Consider the following 20772-nt stretch of genomic DNA (forward strand, 5'->3'; position numbering starts at 1 on the left):
GGTGGCTTTTCTTTCTATTTTTTTCTTTCCTTTTTCTTTTGTTTGAGGTGAATATCTTGCATATACAGCAAAAATACCTCCTAGATAAATACACCGAGGACGACATGTCTGCTCATACTGCACAGAGGACAAGTATTTTCCATTCTGGTTTTCTCTCTGAATCAATACACAGTTTCAGCCAAATTTGAAGGGAAGACTGTTTTCTCTTTTCTTTTATATCCTCTTCTCCATTTCTGAAGGTTCTGTATGGTGGTGAGGGAATACCTTGGTCTGACTCCAGATTCCACCTTTTTATTATTATTATTGTTTGTTTTTTTTTTTTTTTTTTTGAGTAGCTTCTCTTAGTACCAAGCCTACACTTTCAAGGATACCGAAGAAGTGACTCCTGGTTTCCCTGGACGTACCTCTCATGTTTCAGGATCAGCACAGTTTTTCTGCTCTGGGCTGGTCACGCTGCTCCCAGTCGCTCTGACCAACGTGCCAGGCTGTGCTGAGGAGCCTCGGCGATATTGGGCTTTCTCCTTGGGAAGGATACCACACATTGCCTCCTGGCGCGATTAAAATCTTGGTACGGTGACACCTTCAGATCTTCCCAAGTCTGTTTCTACGAACTCATTACATACGATTACAGCTAGGTCAGATCATGTTGCTAAACTGCAGGTGTTGTAATTAAGGAAATTATTTATTTTGCTCGCTTTTAATTACCTCTGTTTCCCTGCCTGTGCTGGGTGGGGAGTCACTGGTTGCCTACCAGCAACGCGGAGCAGCACAGCATGCAGAAGTTAGGATCTGCTGCCAGGTGTTCATAATCTGCTTTTTGAGGCACACGGACTTCTTGCTGTTGTTTTACTGCTGCTTAAGGTCTGCCTTACACTCTGGTTCCCTGGGTAGCTCTTTGCCTAGAGGGAGACAAACCGGGACCAGTTCCTGTCCCTGTGTGTCTGGAGGGAGCCCTGTCTGCAGCCAGAGGAGGTGCCTGTCCTCCCAAATTGGGCTGTGCGTCCCAGGGGAAGAAACCAGTGTTTGCATCGACGTCACCTGAGAATTTAACACAGCCTTAAACTGAAACTTTATTTTAAGACTAGAATATATCTTTACTTCTGCACTTAAATTAGTCAGTTGCATCCTGTCTTCACACCAAGTCTGTTACTCCTGAATGGGTATTAATGCAACGTTACTTTCTCCTCACCAAACCTGGCTTTTCTGTTGTGAGACAAACACCACTGCATCCACATGTAATGGATAAAGGGTCCAGCATCAAACCCAAAGTGTAGAAGAAAGGAAAAAGACAATTATCCTTTTACGTGGGTAATTACAGAAGAGTAATTTAAGTTAAATTAAGAGATTTGTGGATTTTACAAATTACTGTGTACTAAGGAGGATAAAAACGTACACTTCACTTCTAAATAAAAAGTTGAGTTGATTTATTTTCTCTCCTCAATTCAAGTTTTGCAGACAGTCTTACGCAGATGGTACAAGCTATCTAGGAAGAGACAGTCCTGGAACTATATGCTGGTGATTAAGCAGTTTCATGATGAAAGTGAAGTCGCCTTTCTTCTTAACTTTTAAGCAGTTAATACAGTTAACTAATTTCTTCCATCTCTTGCTTGGATTTGTGAGAAACAAGAGAATACCATCTTGCAAATGCAGTTAGTTATTCTGCAGCTAGTATTTGGCCAGTGTTCAATCTCACTGGTATCAGGAAAAAGTTACTCTTCTAAGGAAACTGTATTATACCTTTGTTTAAGAATTCCTCTTTCTGAAGAAGACCAATTGTGAATTCTAGAAATAGTGATATATCAGTGGATGAAATTAAAGCTGTTATTTTATTTTGATTTTAGTAGTTCTGTTTTGCAGTTAATAAACAGCATCTCAGTGGTTTAGCACTCAATGCAAGGATCAAGAAGCAGGGTCTGCCTCCCATCCCTCCGCTATATTATTTCTTTCAACTTTTTTAAAGGTTTATTTTCCTTATGGAAGACAAACCAGGGGCTTGTTTGTTTTGTTTTTGTTTTTAATTATTTTTAAATATATATTTTTGTTCTTTTAAAGACTGCCAGTATAATATAGTACAAAATGAGTAAAAGGGGCTGGGCAGATTCTGTCTGTTCCTGTGGTTTCTTGGGCTGTGTTGGGACAGAGACGGTGAGTCTGCATGCACTTGCCAGGAAGCCCTGCACAGCAGCAGTATGGGTTAATTGGAATTAATTAATTAATGCGGTATTGGAAATGGGGCTTTGGTCAGCTGCTCTGGAGCAGCTTGAGTTGGTAGGACCCACTGAGCTTGGAGGGGGGTGGGCACATCCACACTTCCATTGTCTCAGAGCTCAGCTTAGGTGTGAAGGGCCCATGTGAAGGACACGTTCAGTTTTGCTCTGCTTCACTTACCGGGCTCACTTGTGCCCATTTTGAGGATGAAATCACAGCATCTGCTGCAGGGCCAAAGATGTGGGAGAGCGACCAGCATGGGGCCACTTGTGTGCACTGGGGGGTGGCTGTAGGTGCTCACTGCCCTCGTCTCTTTAATGGGGATCTGGTTGGTATTTTCTGCTGAACTAGCACAAATGAGGTAACTCCTTACAGAAGGCCACGTGTGTGGAGACAGGTGAGTTAGGTGCCTATATTCCCCTATATTCTCCTCCACCGATGGATGCTCTTCTTTATTTACATGATAGTAAGCTTCTCAGTGCCGTGCTTCTAGTGGTATTTTACAGCTAAGGACCTGTTCCACACTAACGACAGGTTGCTCGTCCTAGCTGAGGATAAAGAGGTCAGTTGTTCCTGTTCTCACTGTTGTTCTTCTCACAGGACCAGGCAGCGTTCATATTTTTTTATTTTTTTTAAAAAGCCCACAACTTGTCATGACATTGCGCCAGCTGCGTTTAAGACTGCTGCTCATCTATATCATTGTTTACTGCTTATTATTGTGTACACTCAAATTAGCCATAGTTATTTTGGAATGAAATCTCTTTGCATTCAAGTGGTTAAATACGATACTTTCTCCTATTAAAAATGAGATCTAGGTCTACTGGAAAGTATTTTACAAATATAAAACTGCCTGAAGTATAAAACCTGTTTATACAGATACCTCGGGTTTCTTGCCATGAAAAGCACCGTAAATTCCCCATGCAGCTTCATTTTCATAAGGAGTTACTTGGAAAGAAATATTGCTTGCAGTGCATTGCCAATTATTTATATTACTAATTTGCTACCTGAGAATAATTTCTGATTATTTTTTTAATTCAGTGGAGTATTGAACCGATAGGAAAAGTGCAAGTCTGAAGTACCTGTATTTTCCAGCTTAGCTTAATTTGCCTGGAAATAATTTTATAGCACTGTTGTTGGTTTTTTTTGTGTGTGTGTGTGCAAATTAACTTTGCTTTAAAAGCGATGCATATATGAACAGTTTTCAGTCAATCTTTTAAAATGTAAATTCCCACCTACCTTTTTGATTGTAGGATAAACAACTCCGTGCAGCATATGAAATGCGTGGAGCTGCGTTCATGTAAACAGTCTCTGCATGCAGGGCTTCGGTGCCGCGTGTGAATAATACCCCACAGCGTGCCACGACGGGGGCAGAGCGCTCCATGGTTAGGCAGCCCGGGTGTGCCAGCCTCTGCCGCAGACAAGCCCTGCGAAGTGAATGACCCAAATAACTTCCAAAGCGGCAAGACACTCTGTTGCTGCTCTTTTGGAGGCTATCTGTGGTATTTCAGCCTTCTGATTAATCTCGGAGCAATGATCTAGCTTGTGCTTGTGCTGTGTCTTTATCCGAGCAGATGGGAGCGAACATGTCGCTAGCATGGGGGCTGAATTTCTGTCCCCAGCTTGGCCAGGAAGGGGTAGGCAGAGTTACTTGGAAAAACATAATGTGCAAGCTCAGATTGCAAACAAACCCCTCGTGCTCTGTTTAGCACCTGGCTGTACGTGTGCAGCAGTATTCAAATATCTATAAATCTTTCATAAACATTATTTATATTAAGACAAAACCCCAAATCAGCAACAGGGTTTTTCCTGCATCAAATTGCCTTCGCCAAGCATTATTTAAGGTTAAAAGATTAAAATTATCTAGAGAGACTTTGCTTAGTGTTCTGTGCTGCTTCTTACTTTTACCGAGGATATCACCACCCTGTAGTAGAAAGAGAACCAGTAAAGTGTAATGGTAATCAACCATACTACTCTGATGCAGCTAAGGGAGTAAAAATAGTATTTTTCTTATTTTCCAGCAGCCAGGTAAAATGTCTGTATAAAACTCAGGGTTCTGAGTGAACTGGAGACTTCATGTTCCTTTTGCGACTTCCAAAGTGTCTGTGATTTGTACCAGGCAGAAAATGCCTCAGTTCTTCCTAATAAAATTATACAGGCATAGGGAGATCCACAGGGGACCTGTTTTGGAAGCGGATGATTTTTCCTCGTGGACTGCTTTGCTTGGTGCTGGTAAGTAGTATAAGGGTAGCTGCTTTGGAGAGGTGTGAGGAAGGATGAGGATATGTAGGTACTTCATGCACAGCTCTAATCACTGCATGCAAATCGTCTCCAGCTTTAGTGCTAAGGGGTAGAACAAATGCGTGCATGTCACTGAGCTGGTTTACTGCTCTTAGAAGTGTGTTCTTTGATCCTCATGGTTTGGTAGGCTCTCTGGACATTTAAAAGCAAACGTGTAACTATTTTGGGATTCTTTGAAAGTTGCGCTTATCTCTTGAGTTAATTGTGTTTGCATTTCACACGGAGTTGCAGAGGGAAGATTAAACTTTGGGTAATGCGTGTTGCGTAATATTGAAAATAAATGTTACAGTGCAGGACCTTACTTCTGGAGCCAGCATTTCCCAGTATCGTACAGCTGTGCTGCTCCCTCCAGAATTGGACTGGGGTCAGTTTACATCTGGAAGTGTCAAGTCCTGGAGGAATTTCTGAGGATGATAGTCTGACAGACCATGCAAGCTATAGTGTTTCTTGTGTTCCTATAGTGTTCCTAGGTGAAGTTCATGTTACTTGCACATACAGGAGTCTACAAGTCTTGTAGATTTCTGCATGGTCAATATCTTGGGTAGGGCAGTGGTGCCTGCAGGTTTCAGCAGTGGTGGCTTTCTGGTGTTTGTGGTTTTATTCATGTCGTCTGGAAGTACATCCCTGGAGGCTCAGAATAAATAGAGAAGAAACTTGAAGAAAACATTTGAGGAATAAAAAAAAAAATAAAGTAACTGTCTCTTAATAGTGAAGTTTATCCTTTCTAGCCTTTTTTTAAACTCTTGCGAGTTTCTAGTTTTGTGACATGAAAGGCGAGCTTCATCCTTGAACTTGCACCCAGGATTGAGTTATTGCTGCTTGAGGGCCGGGATTTCCAAGAGCTGGAAGGAGCCCCCACCATCCCTGCTTGTCTTCTAGCTGGCCGCTGGCTGCTGCACTGGTGACCCAAATGGTGCCCTCACTGCTGCTGTGGGGCTGGGGAGTCCCAAATCTGCAGATGCTGTAAGGACACTGCGGGGCACGTGGTGAGGTGGGAAGGGTCTAGAAGTGCACTGCTGCATGAATCCTGTTCCTTAAGCCACTTCTTCTCCTTTATCCTGACATCTTTCAGTTCTCTGTGCTGATCTTATCTAGCCAGGGTTCATGTGCTGCAGGAAAAACGGAGAAAAATGTGTTCTCACATAATCTGCTTCCAGCTCTTTTCAAGCTTAAACAACCCGGGTGTATTCTGCTACACGCCTTTTCAATGACATAAAATTGATAACAAGCCATATCACCTCTGGTTACAGATCTAAGTATTGGCATCAGCTCATTTATTATGTCTGAGTATGCCTCAGTGTTTAAATCAGCCTGTAATTAATAACGTGCTGTCACTATTATAGTTTGCGTAAATAAATGTATTATAATGGACTAGTATTTCAATTTAAATGAGAGAACTGAGTAGATGGTAATGCACTTATTTTTTATAGTATTTTTTTTCCTTTTAAAATAGCATTTACTACTTAATTGTGTTAATTTTTTTTTTTTTGTCGCAAAGTGGCTAAATTTGTATGTAGATATTCAGTAAATAGTTACAGGGGTTTAGTACTACAGTACATTCAATTTTTTCACCCCGTCCTAAAACTTAATCAAAATGTGAGTGCTGTATAGCCTTGTAAAAACATTATTCAAGCCATGAAGTTCAGTTCTAGGCAGAAATACAGATGCCTTATATACAAAAAGCAGGGACTTTTTTATTGGCAAATCTAACTTGGTCTAAAGTGGAAGCTCAGAGCTTTTCTGGTGGCAGTTTCATTCTCCAACGGAGCTTAAAGTAATTTTTAATATCTTAATATTTTTTTTAATATCCAATTCTAACAAAAATGTACTTGTGGTAACAGGGGAGTTTTCACTTTCTACAGCAAATATACATGACATATCCTGCATGTTTTAATTTCATAGTGAAGAAATTCTACTTCAGATAAACTGCAGCAAGTTGCCTTTTAGAGAAAGGGGAGGGAGAAAGAAGTGTTTTTTCCCTAGACTAAGTTGCAATATACAAAGTTTTTTTTCCTCCTTCATGTCTTTCTGAAATGCCCAGATCAGGAAGATTTATTTTTTTTTTCTTGGAAAGTCTGCTTTTTATTACTTTTGACTGAGCTTTATTTACCTACTTAAAGCGAAGTGTGCCGCCACCTTATCGCGTGAAGTGGCTGACTGTTTCTAAATATACCACCGTGTTTTCGAGGCGAAGCCGTGCGTGAGTACTACCCATTCAGAGCAGGGTGGCGGGGTGGGGAGGCACCCGCCGGTAACCCGAGAACCCGAGCAGATGCTAAATTAGCAGCTGGATCATTAGTAACACGTCCGCAAATGTCTGCTGGGAAATGATCTTCCTGGGACGCATGAGGCGTGGGTGTGTGGGCTAGCGCAGTGCTCAGCCCTCAAAGGAGAGCCGCGGGGCCGGGGGGGCTTCTTGTCCTCCTCGCCTTGGAAGGACAGCCTGACTGCTGTGTGGGTTTTTGTATTTGGGAGTGAAGTCGTGAAATTTTCAAAAGTCCGCAAATGCAAGGAGGTTGCCGGCTGCATTTTAGTCACAAAATTAAGGGAAAAAAAAATACGTGTGGAAAAGCAAGTAACATTAAAAGGGTGCCATTAGTAATCCCACAATTACATTGTTTTCATCACAAACATTAACAGATACAAACCACTGAGTGGCAGTAGGTCAGATGGTGACTGGATGGGACCCTAAATCGTGACTGAACACTGACTGATAAATCAGTGATGTGTGCTAGGCGGTAGCCAAGCGAGAAAATCAGAAACAAGACAGGATTGGGAGGAAAAAATTAATTGAGAGAGCTGTCAAAGAAGTACTGTTTATTTGGGAGATGAAACTTTACTTGCTCTATGTCTTTTGCTGAAGCTTGTCTTGAGTTTTCTGTGTCCCTCACCACAGCCTGCTCCTTTGCGCCCCAACCCTGGCATACCGTTGCCCACTGCAGTACTGTGGATGCAGACATGATGAGAAGTATCTGCCTAGCTTTATTTGGAAAAACAACATATTTTGTTACCCTGAAAGCCAACGATTATGTATAAATGTGTGTCTGTAAGTCCCAATTTCTACATGTTAAAGAAAGTGTCTTTTTCTTGTTTTTAAGCTTATCAATTTGGTGAAAGTGATTCAATTTTCTAGTGCACAAGCCTTTCAGGTACAAAACCAATACAGACAGAAAAATGGTATTGCCCTAGTTTATGCTGAAAGCTTGTGTGACTCCTTTTAGTCAGTCATGGAGGGAAGCGACCTTCCAGCCGCCGAGTGTGACTGCGCTGACGACAGCCGTGGCATCGGCGGGGTTGCACTTGACCGAGTGAGCTCGTCTTGTTCTGAGGCGCCGACTGGGATTTTTGGAATAACAACACCAAGTGAAGACTGCTCCCCCGCCTCCAAAGTCATGTCTGGACACACACATAATACTGATCTAACATATGAAGGTGCTGTGTCCTGGTCAGATCTCCTCTGCTATTTCCCTACCAGCAGCTGACTGAAGGTGAGGAGAAAGGTCGGGCTCTGGGGCCGGCCGGGAGGTTTTGTGTGAAGGTCTCAGGAAAGGCTCCACACATCATGAAGGGGATGCTGACGGCAGCCCCTTGGCGAGACGTAAGCCCCTCGGCTATTTCTGAGGGCTGGGGCTCTGGTTCAAGACGTTCCTGTTCTGGAGGGGATGAAGAAGAAACTTTGAAACTACCTTCTTGATCTTATGTGGTAGAGTAATGTATGTATGCAGACCATAGACTATTACTTGATTGCATGTATATACATAGGGGTGGTTTTATTACAGAGATAAAAAAGTTACTCCCTGGTAGCTTTTTTTACAGGGAAATTAAGGATTCTTTAATTGCCTTTCGGAAGGTAATTGCTTTTCCATCTTTGTACACATGACTGCAATTTAGCCTTAATGGAAAAGAAGAGTAGCTTGGTGTAAATCCTCGAGACAATGCTCCCCATTCTGATGGGGATTCAGAATGTTCCGCTGCAGAGCGGCCGTGCTGCATGAATGCACTGCCTGTTGGGAAGCAGGTGGGGTGGCAAAGAGAGGTAGCTGGGCACTTCATTGTCATCTCCATGCCAAGAGCACCACAAGCGGCTTTATTTTAACGTAATGGAATATTTTTTAAAGGATTGAGTATCTCCATCATACAGGGGTTTAGCATGAGCCTTTGTCACAAAGACAATTCCGCAGGGAGCAGTCGAGCTGTTTCCATGTACAGTTGTACAGATTAGCTAGTTCAGTCTGGATATTTGCTTGTTTCAGTATTTTTCTAAATGACAGTTCCATGCTTTTTTTTTTTTTTTTAATATATATATATGTGCCTCAGTGCTTTAAGCCAAGACGAAAATCTGCCTTTGCATTGCTGCCTGTAAAGTCCTGCAGTTACTCAAACACAGAATCAATGCAGTAGTCTGCTGTTTTCTGCTGTTTTGAAGGTTTTGGATAGTGTCCGTTTTGTCATTTCCAGTGTTTAACATCAAGTCTAAATATGAGAATGGGCTGCTTGGTCTTTGCATATGAGACTATATATATGTTACAGAATTTAATTTCATTCTGCTCCCTTTCCTGAGAGCAGCATATCTCTGATGTACCTTAAGGATTCCTGAACAAAAATTATTCTCCTCACAAGCAGAACTAGATATTCAGGACCAGAGAATATGTATTTGGCCAGATTAATTTAATTTCACTTGCACCAGTTTGCAAGCTGTGGGATGGTGATATCACGAGTTATCTGTAAAGCTCAGGCTCACCCCTGTGTAATTCGGTGGCAGAGTGCTATCCATTGCATATATAGGGAAGAAGACAACCATAAACTTCACTCTGCTCATTTATATCAGTGTAAATCAGCAGTATTTCAGTGGAAATTGGTGATTTGTGAGAGTGATTTATATAAATTATAGGAATCTTAAACCTGTCTGGGCTGTACAGCATTTTAATATAAATTACAGGGTTATTTTTAAAAACCGCTATTAATACATAGAAAATGTTTATAATTTATCATAATTAAACAACTCTTTGGGGGTTGTGGGAGCTAATCTGGAAGGTCTGGCTCTTCAGCCCGAGGCTCTGGTCTTCAGCCCTTGGCTCTGCCTATGCGAGCCAGCGAGATCGGATGATTTTGCAGAGTTTGCAGACCAGACCGTGTGAGACTGGGCAGGCAGAAACCTCAACAGCACTTGGGATTAAACTGTTTACCCAGGTGTATGCCTCCATATTCTGTCAAATTCTGTCTCTTTTGAAGCTGAGGTTGAAGTAGACTCCTCCTGGGAAGTGAGAGGTTGATGTACAGTCGCTCTGAGGAGCTTTATGGCAAGACCTGGCTGGTGCATCGGAGCTGTGTCCTGTGTGAGCGGCCTGCTGCTTCCTTCGGCCTTGCTCTGGATCCCGAGCTGCTGCAGGAGCTGGAATGCCTCACATGCAAGTTAGAGCAGCCCCTTGGAAAGCTTCAGTTGTACACCTGAACGTGGTATACACCACCAAACCCTTTGTGTTGGGTTTGTGGCGGGAGGTGTTTTCCCTCAGTGTATGGCTGCTCTGCAAATCAGGAGTTGCTAGAGAAGGGCCAGACTCAGAAACAGAGCCAGTTCACTTCTCTAGGAGAAGTAAGTTTTGCAAATATAGGCACAGCAACAGATGCCCAAACAGTGTAAACCCTGCTCCTGCACAGAAAGCCCATTTCTGAGCTACCCTGCATCACACTGCTCAAGTGAGGTGCCATTTCATTATGCAGCTCTGGGGCTTCAAGGCCAAGTTGCCGTACAATAACACCACACAAAATGCATCCTGGTCCACCACTCCCTTCACATAGGGGGAACAGTCTCTCACATTGCCCATCTTTGGTTTATTTATTCCTTTCTATATAATATTGTACTTAGACCCTTGTTGTGCAGTAGGCATCTGTAACAGATGTGCAAAGGTGGTTTGTTGTTTGTTTATTGTATGTTTGTTTTTCTGTTAGTAATTGCGGTGGATTTTTCTAGCTGATCCAGCTGTTGGAAAATATATTTTGAGTCCTCGTGGCTTTTGAATCCATGGGAAGAAGTGTTGCAGACTGAGGCGCAGCCCCAGAGCAAGCCATCTGGGAAGGTTTAAGCCAGCTCCAAGTTAACTGAGTTGTGCAAGTTCTGTTCTGGTTTTCTTGGCGTGGGACAGGGAGCAATAGGGTGAGGAGGAGAAGTATTCAGAAATTCTCATTAAAAGCTGCTGCAAGCCTCTGATTGGCATGGGAGCAGGCATTCCTCACCTAAAGGTGGTGTGTCCATTGCACTGCATGCAGGTCCCATGTGATGCAGGGTCCCTGACCTCCCCAACACATTTCGTACACTTTGACCTCTGCCTTGTCCGTCGCTTTTCTCCAGCTGGCTGCACCTCTCAAGCCTCCATCTGCACTTTTTGCTGAGCTGAATTACTGGTACATCCCACCTTTCCACAGCCACTGCCTTGACTCCTTTGCTTTAGAGCAAAAACTCTTTGTGCCAACCCAAAACCACTCGGCCAGGCTACGTGCCCTTCTGTTCTCAGCAGTCAGGTGTAAATAGTCTGCTGCTGTGTGCAGGGTTATTCTTGGCTAAAGTATTTCTAAGATAACACAGGTGTTGCCACATGTAAACCGCCTTCGGAGAGGAGGGCGTGAGCAGGCAGGAGCAGGGCATAAGCAAAGCATCCCATGCATTTTTGCCACTCTGCGATGCCACAAAACCAGCCCAGATGAAAAGCCAACTTGCAGAGAGATTGCTTCACAGTGTATAAATTGAGGCTTGGATCCAACAGAGATTTTTTTCCCCTTTTTTTATTTTTTTTGTATGTGTGTGTGTCTGTGTGTCATTTCCCTTTCATGCCCTTGCTGATGGCAGACAGAGGAGCTGTTGTTGTTCAGCAGCCAAAGATTCATTGATGATCAGCTACGAATATAAATCCAACATCAAGAAAAACAAAGCAGGGCTCCAGTCCTGCAAAGGAAATGGTTTCCCTTTCATTTCCCTAGGAGGATGAATGAAGGACATGTGATAGTTCAGCAGCTGAAATTAAGCTGCTGCTTGAAGTGATTTCAGGCAAAATTCTTCCCAGGTAGATCACGTGGTTTAATGTAGCTACCTGAAAATAAAAATAACATTATACAGAAAGCGGCATAAATGCACCATCTCATTTTCTTGAGTTGTTTTAGAAATAAACAAGTGGTGTAATTGTCTGGGTATCCATTATATTTGAAGAAACATGTACAGTGATATGCCCAAGATAATAAGAGAAGGAGATCTGTCCAAGTTTTTCACCCCCAGTTCAGTTACGATTTTCAGCTTTCAGATTTGTACCATTTACTATACGGGTCCCCCCCCAGAGGCAGGTAGATACAGATATTAACTTGTAGACTGGTGCTAAAATACAGTGACAAAAGCAAAAAGGGAGGTATTCAAAAGGGTGCTGCTGCTTATAATAAATAACTTGTGTGCTTTGCAAGCCTTAGCTCTTCAAGTAAATGGGATATGGATTTGACTGGAAGAGGTGGTTGAAAGCAGAGACTTAACAAAGGCTGTAATTTATTAGTCTTGATCTGAGCAGAGGTAAAACCACGTGGATAGTTAGCACAGGGCACCATCCAGTATTGCAGAACAGAGGGGATATTTTTTGTCGTGTCTCTTGGTGATACCACTGTGACAACTTTGTGATTTTATTTTCTGATGTTAAATCTTCATATGGGACATGGTGAACAAATATCCTATCATTAACTTTTGTAAGCATTTTTTTTTTCAGTTTGAAATAGCAAAGTACACCTGCATAGTTTCATGTGGCAGCTATGTACAAGGTATAATACCAAGTTCCATGTCATTGTGTCATTTCTTAATGTCAAATTTTGGTCATAAAATTAGGAAGAAGTACAGGTTATCTCGTAGATGGTGACAGCTAGAGACTATGCACTTTATACAGAGACACAAACTTCAGGAGCGCTTCTCAATTGGGTTGTACACTGCATTTAATATGAAACTGGACTGGTAAGAAGAGGGAATGTGGAGCTCACTTTGAGAAGTTAATCAGACTCAGTTTTTGTCAAGGTTGTTCTGACTATAGCAGAACATCAGTGGCTTTTCTACAATGAAGTTATGACACAAAATATAGTAAAAACATCTTTCAGTGGGATTCCTTTTTGTCTCTTGCTGATGGCTTATCCTTTACCTCATTGTCATCTGGGAGTCCTCGTGTAAGCACGTGTTGCTGTTCAGGACTTGCATATTCTTCACCTGCTGTGTGCTTTCATAGTGAACTCGCAGTACCACAGCGAAGAGATCTCTGGCTGTTGCTATTAAAAGCCACTTATTGCCTTTTTGAACTAATTGTGCAACAAGCCAACAGGGATCTGCAGTGTTCAAGCTGTGGATCTGACTCACAAGCAAGTGCAAAATGAATTTAGTCTATCAGAAACTGATCCACACCACTGCTGTAGCTGGTGAGAACATTATTTCTAATCTTGGGTAGATGTCAGATCTCTTTCTTTTTATTAATCTCTTTCAGCTCCTCTGCTAGTGCAGCATTAAAGCTTTTGTTACATGCAGGATCTAACAGTAATAAGTGGGAGAGAGCAGTTTGGTTCCAGGTGTCTTTAAGCACATAAAATATTAATAGACATGTATTTTTTCTTTTTCTCCGTTGGAATTCATGTTCAAGGTTGAGTGGTCTGTTAGTTTTCTGTGGCAGTACTTGGCATCAGATTGAGAGGTTATGAGAAGTCATGAATTACGACGTTGACTTCAGTTCAAGCATTGGCACTGCCAGTATGTCTCACTATACAGAACAGAGCAGAAGGTGAGTTAAGGATATTTAGCTGAGAATTAATCCCAAGATGAGTAAGTTGATGTGACAAAACAATCACAGAAAAGAAAACCAAAATGTTACCTCAGTATATAAATCAGCATGCATCATGCAATGTTAAACATTTTTCTTTTGGTGGGAACTTTGCACAAAAATACTAATAAACAGTCAGGAAGTAGGATGTACTTGTTGAGTCTTTTTCAATTAATAAATTTCTTACTCTCAGCAACATGAAATGGATGTGCCCCTTGATGCATGATCTAATCCATTATGTTGTCTGTAAATAACTGCCTCTACTTTTCTTTCTTGCTTCAAAATTGGATACTGTAGAGTAGTTATTGTATGTGCAGTAGTAGTAGAGACAGTGGACTTTTTCTTGCACACAATGACTTACTTGTGATACTGAAGATTAGCTTTCAGCAGATTACTGAATAAAGCACAGATACGCTGGCTATCTGGCAGTACTGGGTTTTTCTGCGGATTCTGTTCAGCTGGAAGGCAGGGCATTTTAACAGTCCGCTGGCTAAGTCTGGATGGAGCATCGCTTCCATTCTTAAAAAATATTTGAAGACATAAGAGTGAGTTGTTTGGAGATGCAGGCTAAGTTGCAGAGTGACAGATTTCCTAGTATTAGCTTAAGTAAATATTTGTAGGAGGTTAGGTTCAGAGAACCCCAATTCTTAAACCTCCTGTGTGGGCAGAGCAGCAAAATCAAGTGGTTCATGCATCAAATTCTTGTGGCAGTCCCGCTGTTGATTTTTGGAGGGAGGGAGGCACATTGCTGCCCACTCCTTTTCTGTTTCCATCTTACGAAAAGGGATAGCTTGTCTACCTGTTATTAATGGCTGCAAATCGTGCTGAAAATGTAAAATGTTACTCCCCATTAGTATATGGGTAATTAATAGAAAGTGTTACAAGAATGAGTGGTCCAGTAGTAATATATAAAGTTTAATACTGAATGTTTTCAGAAGAAGGGATGTATTTTGTATTGCTGGTTTCCCAGCTGGATCCCAGTTTGCACAAATACACCTTTCATACTCTCCTCTTTCTCCTGATGTTGTCTATGCAAAAGACACGATTCATGCACTACTACTGTTCTGTCCTAGGCTGCTCGGTTTGAGAGAGGTAACATTGCTGTTATTGTATCTGGGGCTTGCTGTACAGTCAGGATATGATGATTTAAAAAAATAAACTATTAGTTTCCTATTGCCTGTAAATAATCATTGCATATTATAAAATTTTCACATATGTTATTTACATTTTTTAATTGTAGATTTATTTTTTTTTTAATTCTGTTGGTGTAATGACAGCTGAGATCAGTTTTAAATCTCCATACCTCATGCGTAGCTTCCTTTAATCAATTTATGTGGTTATCTTTAGAATATGAAAAAAACGAAAGCTCTGAATTTCACAGTTATTTTGACACATGGGTATTTCTTTCAAAATTACAGTTCAGTAATAGGATGTGTATGTTAAAGAGATCCCAGGAAGAGATTATTTCGTTGGTTAAATTAGAGTTATTCTATTAATTTAATGGACTATGCCAATTTACATGCCAAGGGAATTAACCACTTATAAATCTATATTTCTGTACGGGCTATTACAAAATCAAGCAGACTGTTTATTTTTAACCCTGCTTGTCCAATAAAGGCATCTGAGATGCTTGCTTGCCTTTTGTGCTTTAAGCGAATTCTTCAGTGGTGGCATAATTTGCAGTTTTATCAGAGGAAAAGAGCGTTCCTTTTTTTGGCTCTCACACTTTTTTTTCATCATGAGCAATAAGAATGCAGTAGGTGAAATAGTGCTGAGAATAATATGGGTTCGAGTGTCCCATCTGACATGCAGGGATGGTGTGGGATACAGGAATCAGCAGCTCCTGCTGCCTGCTACATCTGGTTTTTCATCGAGGTCTTGCTGCTGGTCAGCTCGGGGTTAGTGCAGCTCCCCTAGCTGCCCTGTTCATCTCACTGGACACAATTTGTTCATGGAGATGCTGTCATCTTAAAACTGTGGTTAAAAACCTTCCTGCTTTGTAGATTCATTAAAAATATTTACGAGCATCTAGAGACAAGTGTGCAATACCAATATGAGTAAATATCTTTTTTTTTTCCCATCTTTCTCTCCTTTTCATCCCTCCCAAGAGAAGCATAACATGTTTAAAAGCTTCTGAAAATAGAAGCAAAGCTGTAAACGTGAGCCATTTAAATAGAGGCATACTACTTGATGAGGTTTTGCATACCCTGTTTCTTGTGGCCATAGGAAATGATTGTGAATCTCTCTCAAATTTGGAAGGCAGCGTTCAAGTCACTGTCACTATTCTGACTCACAGGAAAAGGGTGCAAGGGTGTGAGCAGAGGAATGGCTGCAGGAGTACAGATGCATTGCCTATAGTGATGGGTACCTTTATTTCATGAATTGCTTTTTTAAGACGATGTGATGTGTATGAAGAGTCCGAGTTGAGTAGGATCATCTGGTTCATGGCTTTGAAGACTGTTACTGCCAACTTTTCTGTTGGAGAAGTTAGTATCTTAACTGCTTACGAACCTTATTTTAGTGGCCTGCATATGGTAGCAAGGTAATCAAAAACTTGAAACAAAAACATGGGTATGGAGTTTCATAGTTTGAACAATGAGCAGAGTCTGTCTGCCATCATCGAGATCTGTCACTACACCCCTGTAGTACAGTACTGTAAGAGGAAGTTGCAATTACCTTGTTTTAGTGGTTGAAGTAGCATTTTCTTCAGCTGGCTTTAAGAAATTGTTGTCTGTAAGCTTACATTTTGTCTTTTTGATTTCACTGGGTGCTTGGGTTTATTTTATTTCTATGTCCAAGTTTTGCAAGTTCATTTAAATGAAAGCTAGCTCTGAATGGCAAACATTAACACCTTGACAGAAGTTTGTCTTGAAGTATTTATAATAGTAAAACATTCCCGTATCACTCGTGTGCTAGATCTGAGTGAGTGAGGAAAAAAAATAAAATATTAGGGCAAAAATGATAAGGAGCTTTATTTTTCTTGAAATAATTAGAGATTCCATGTTGATAGGGATGACTCTTAAGGTACAGCACCAGTCAAAGCTGCAGGACAAAGGTAAGGCTGAAGTCCTCTTGCCAAAATCCTGAGGCCATGTGTAATCCAGCAGTGTTGGCCATAGAATGAGGAACTTGGCCACCTGTGTGCCACAGGTGAAGCTTCTCGTTGGCCTTCATAGTTGACTTGTCTGGTTTCATCACGCACATACCAGGCTTGGCACGGACTGAAGGTGGACTGGGTGACTCACAGGTAGATGAGCTGGCCGCAGGAGGTTTGTGTTATTTTTACTGCATAGCATTCTTGGGCTCGGCACAGACCTGGGTTTTAGTGAGATCTGCTGCTGCTGGCTTCAGCTGCTGCTGTTGGTCCGGTGACTGAATTACCTAGCACAAGCCTGCTCAGACACAGCCAGGCACTCGGACTCCTCGTGAGTCACAAGCAGCCCAGATGCTGCAGATTGACCTTGCCTTTCCACTTAGACATGTGGGCCATTATATGCACCCTTCAGATGCTCCCCCAACCAGCCACAACTCAGATGGAAAATATCTGGTAAAAGAAAATTGGAAATATGTCGCTGTGTTTGGGCTATGTGTGTCTGGCTTTTCTTCAGACTGGTTGAAGTGGAAACTCCAAAGTGGTTAAATTAATGAGCTGTGGAAGTTACTTGTTAAATAATAACAGCTGAAGCCAGCATAAGCTTTCTGTTAAGATTAGCTCTTCTTTCAACGGTGACAATGTTTGTGGATTGACAGAAATTCTCTTTTCATGCATACATGCATAATTAAAATGCAAAAGCCCATTTCTTGTCACCATCACCAGTTCATGTGGATAAGTTCCCTGATTTGGGGAGAGATGACTGACTGAAGTTAAAGCTAGATCGTTTTATTTTTATGAAGCTTTTTTTATGCTAACATTAATTCTATACATTGATTTTAATATCATATGCAGAGTTCTCCCCAATCCTTTTTTTGCAGCAGATACTAAGACCAGTAGTATGCAGCATACTATTTTCTCATGAATACCATGAATATAGCAAGTTTTCCTAGCTGTGTTTTTCTGTTTTAGATTTCTTATCTCTTTCCAGTGCCATATACTACTACCAGCTATGCAGACTGAGTGCATGAAAAGGGTGTGTGGAATTACTTTGTAAGCCCAACCCAGATATTTTCAATTGTTCAGACTCTTCCAAGTTTAAAAATAAGTGGTTAGACTTGTTATGTGACACCATTCATATATGTTTAATTTGGCTGTCATTTGCCAAGACTATCAACATGCCAGGTATTCAGTGAAAGATTAAACTTTTAATTCATTATTTATTTTGAGAAGCAGCAGTGGTGAAATGAAATTCTCACTCTTCTCTTACTACCCCGTCTCTTTGGTCCTTAATCCTGCGATCAAGGAATTCTGTGATAAAATTTATCTTGCTTCTAACAGCTGTGTGGTCATGATAATTGGAGTAAGGTTGATGCATTAACAAATCTTTGCACACTGACGGAGAGATGGGACTGCTTGCCAGTAGTACTTCGACTTGTGTGTGTCTGATGCACTTGGGATGGAATTTGTGTTGCTGCTTATGTCGGGCTGACGCCTGTGTTGGTGTGTTAGGAGGTGCTTGCTTCCAGGCGTTCTTCTGCTGCCTGGTATGAAGCATCAAGCATACATCATGTTTGACAGCAGGGACGTGGTTTTCCTCCCTCTCAGGCCAGGCAGAACATCCCTGTGCTCCATTTCTGAGCTGATGGACCTGGCATACCAACTGTGCTGACAAAACCAGCACATCCTCTGGTGGGGATTTGATGCAGACAGTATTGTCACCGAGTGACTCCGTGGTGTGTCTCTCCCTAGGTTTGCACGTGGGCAGGGATGACACAGAGATGCTTAAGATTGTCTTATGCCTTCCGTAGTCGCACAGTAATATTTTTGGCATGCTGTAGCCTACTAGGTCAAGGTGAGGAGGAAAACAGCTTGGTCTAGCAGTTTCCTGAACACAGCCAGCCTTCGCTGGCTGATGCCATGTGCTGGTGTTGTGGTAAAAAAATTTGCCTGAGGTGAATTCGGAGGCCTGGGTCAGCGATGCTCCACCTCAGAAGCAGCGTTTGGTGACATCCTTCCATAGAGCAGCAAGGGTCCTTCGGCCCACCTGGCTCAGTAGATGTCTCTCATCTTATCTTTATCTAAATTATTGTCAAGGACTATTCTGTCAGAATCGAACAGGCAGTGGAGTGAAGGCCGGTCGTTTCTTGCCTGCCTGCCCCAGCACCAGGTTAATGATTCACCCCTGGCATACGTGCCTGCGATTAGCCCTGCGTGCTGCGGCACACCTGGGCTAGCTGGGGAGCCACCGGAGGAGGAAGTTTTCTCTCTGGGTGCCAGTAAGACACTGAAAACAAAACCTGCATTAGCATAATGAATGGTAGCGGTGTTTAGGTGTAGGTCTGCCAGTACCAGAGCCACGTAACAGGACTGTATTGGGATGTGTCACGAGATTGTGTTACCCCTCTTACTTGAAGCAGAGCTGTGGTAATGAGATGATTTGGAACTTGCCTCACCTCTTAGCAGCAGAGGTCTACCTTTTGTAGGTTGAATTTTGTAGGGAAAAAAATGTTTTATTTATATAAAACAGTAATTATTTGCTGCAATTTGTACCATGAAAGGAAGTGGGAGGGGGGGAAAGAACTTGTATGCACAACTTTGATAAGGCCTATACTTCAAACATGACACTCAAACAATGCTGTAGGCAAGCTTTTATGCTGGAGGTTATTACTTCTGCTTCAGGAAGAGGGGGAAAATATGCATGCTTTTTGCATATTCCAAAATAAAAGGCAGCGCTTTTTCTGGAGGGTCTGTCAGACATCCTGGAACTCTGTGTTATTTGCTGAGGGGCCAGCTCTGACTTTTGGGGAATTTGAAATGCCGTCTTTGTATCTTTCAGCTCCCTTTTCACCTCCATCTGTGCTCCTGTATTCAGCGTGGAAAGCTTCAGTGTCTCAGTTTTTAAATCAAGTCCCTTCTGTTTTGGTAGATTTCACTCAGATTTTGGTGCCCCCTTCCCTGCAGCTTCGTCTGGGTGCCATTTGTGTCAGGCTCAGCAGAAGAGAGGTCTCTGGAGGAGCTTTGCTCAGTGAGCAGCACTCAGGATTTACTTTGGGTCTGTTTGCAGCCGAGCGTCCTCTTCCCTCGTTGGGAAGAGCGGTGCCAACATCTGTCAAGTGAGCAGCTGTCAGGCCCTGGCCCGGGCAGTGCTGGCTCTGTGCTGGTAATGTCACCAATTATCACTATGCCACCGACCTTCCTATTTCAGAGGGGTGACCAGAGAGGCTGCGGTGTGGCAGCTCCCACTTCATCTTGCGTCCTCAGGTTTCCTTGACCTCCCCATCCAATTTTAGAGCCGGAAATGATACCAAGTCCTCAGGGAGGTGATGTACAATGATAGCTGTGCTTGCATTTTTCATTATTATTTTTTCTCAGTTTTCCTCAGTTTTTTTTTAATTCAGCTGCAGCATGAGGTCCAGAGCTGAAGACAGTCATCCAGTGCTCCAGAAGTGGAAATCCTTTCTCTTGATTAAAAGATCATCTCTAAATGATTGTACTCATTGGTGCTTGTATTTGGTATATGTACCTTGTGCCGTTTCTAGTGTGTCTATGGAAATTCATCTTAGAAGGTTGTCTAATATATCCTGCTTCTTACATGGGTTTTGTAGGCTGTGCTGCATTTGCAGCTAGCTCAGGCACGTCTACATAAACTTGCTGTCGCTGCTGTGATGCCCCCTCACTACTTGCAGAACAGCCTCAAACATGTTTGTGTTGGGTTATCTCTGAGTAGCATTTAACCTCTTCAGTGGTAGGTACCTTTGCTCTCCTAATGGGATTTCTCATGTAAAACATGCAGTATATTCCCATGGCTTCCCGTCTGCTGCAGGGCAGTGATTCAAAGTCTTGGTTTTGCCCTGTGACATCCATAATGGCATCATCTGTCTCCTGTGTCCTGAGCCAGTGCCTCACATCCATAGAACATCTAAATTATTCAACCTTGGTTGGAATGTGTGCGATAAAGAGAGGAGGGTATTTGGCTCTTTCCCCTCTGATTTGATACTCTGGGGGTGGGTTGGCACGCCTGTGCTTTGATTTATTAAGATCTTCAGAGTGTGCTTTAGTTTACGTTGATACCACATCCCTTTTTGTTTAGAGATTTAAAATCTATTAATGAATATGCCTAAAGGATACATTAAAAATAATTTTAAATGGAAACTAACCAAACAAATGGATTTTGCTGACTTCTAAAAATCACGAAAACATTTCTGGTCTTGATAAATGAAGATCAAACTTCAGAGCACTACTTCGCAGCTGTTTGGTATTGTAAGTTTATTTGCATTAACTTAGCATTTGCAGTTCTTTTTTCAATCAGACTTTCTGTTTTTATATTAATGTAAGTCTTTTACACTG

At 42.0% G+C, this 20772-nt stretch overlaps 1 protein-coding gene across 12 annotated transcripts in view; it reads left to right on the forward strand.

Moving 5' to 3' along the window:
- COBL (cordon-bleu WH2 repeat protein) overlaps positions 1-20772 on the forward strand; it is a 159392-nt gene that overhangs the window by 13482 nt on the left and 125138 nt on the right. For 8 of the 12 annotated variants that reach the window (XM_038174013.2, XM_072034911.1, XM_072034916.1 and 5 more), the window contains exon 1: positions 5402-5469. The exons of 2 other annotated variants lie outside the window; for them this stretch is intronic. In XM_038174013.2, the coding sequence (XP_038029941.2) occupies positions 5417-5469 (53 nt within the window). In that variant the 5' untranslated portion in view covers positions 5402-5416. 2 more of the 12 variants (XM_021274625.4, XM_021274624.4) reach the window with 2 other exon arrangements.

This window comes from Anas platyrhynchos, chromosome 2 (assembly GCF_047663525.1).
Source record: "Anas platyrhynchos isolate ZD024472 breed Pekin duck chromosome 2, IASCAAS_PekinDuck_T2T, whole genome shotgun sequence".
NCBI classification, from domain to species: Eukaryota; Metazoa; Chordata; class Aves; order Anseriformes; family Anatidae; genus Anas; species Anas platyrhynchos.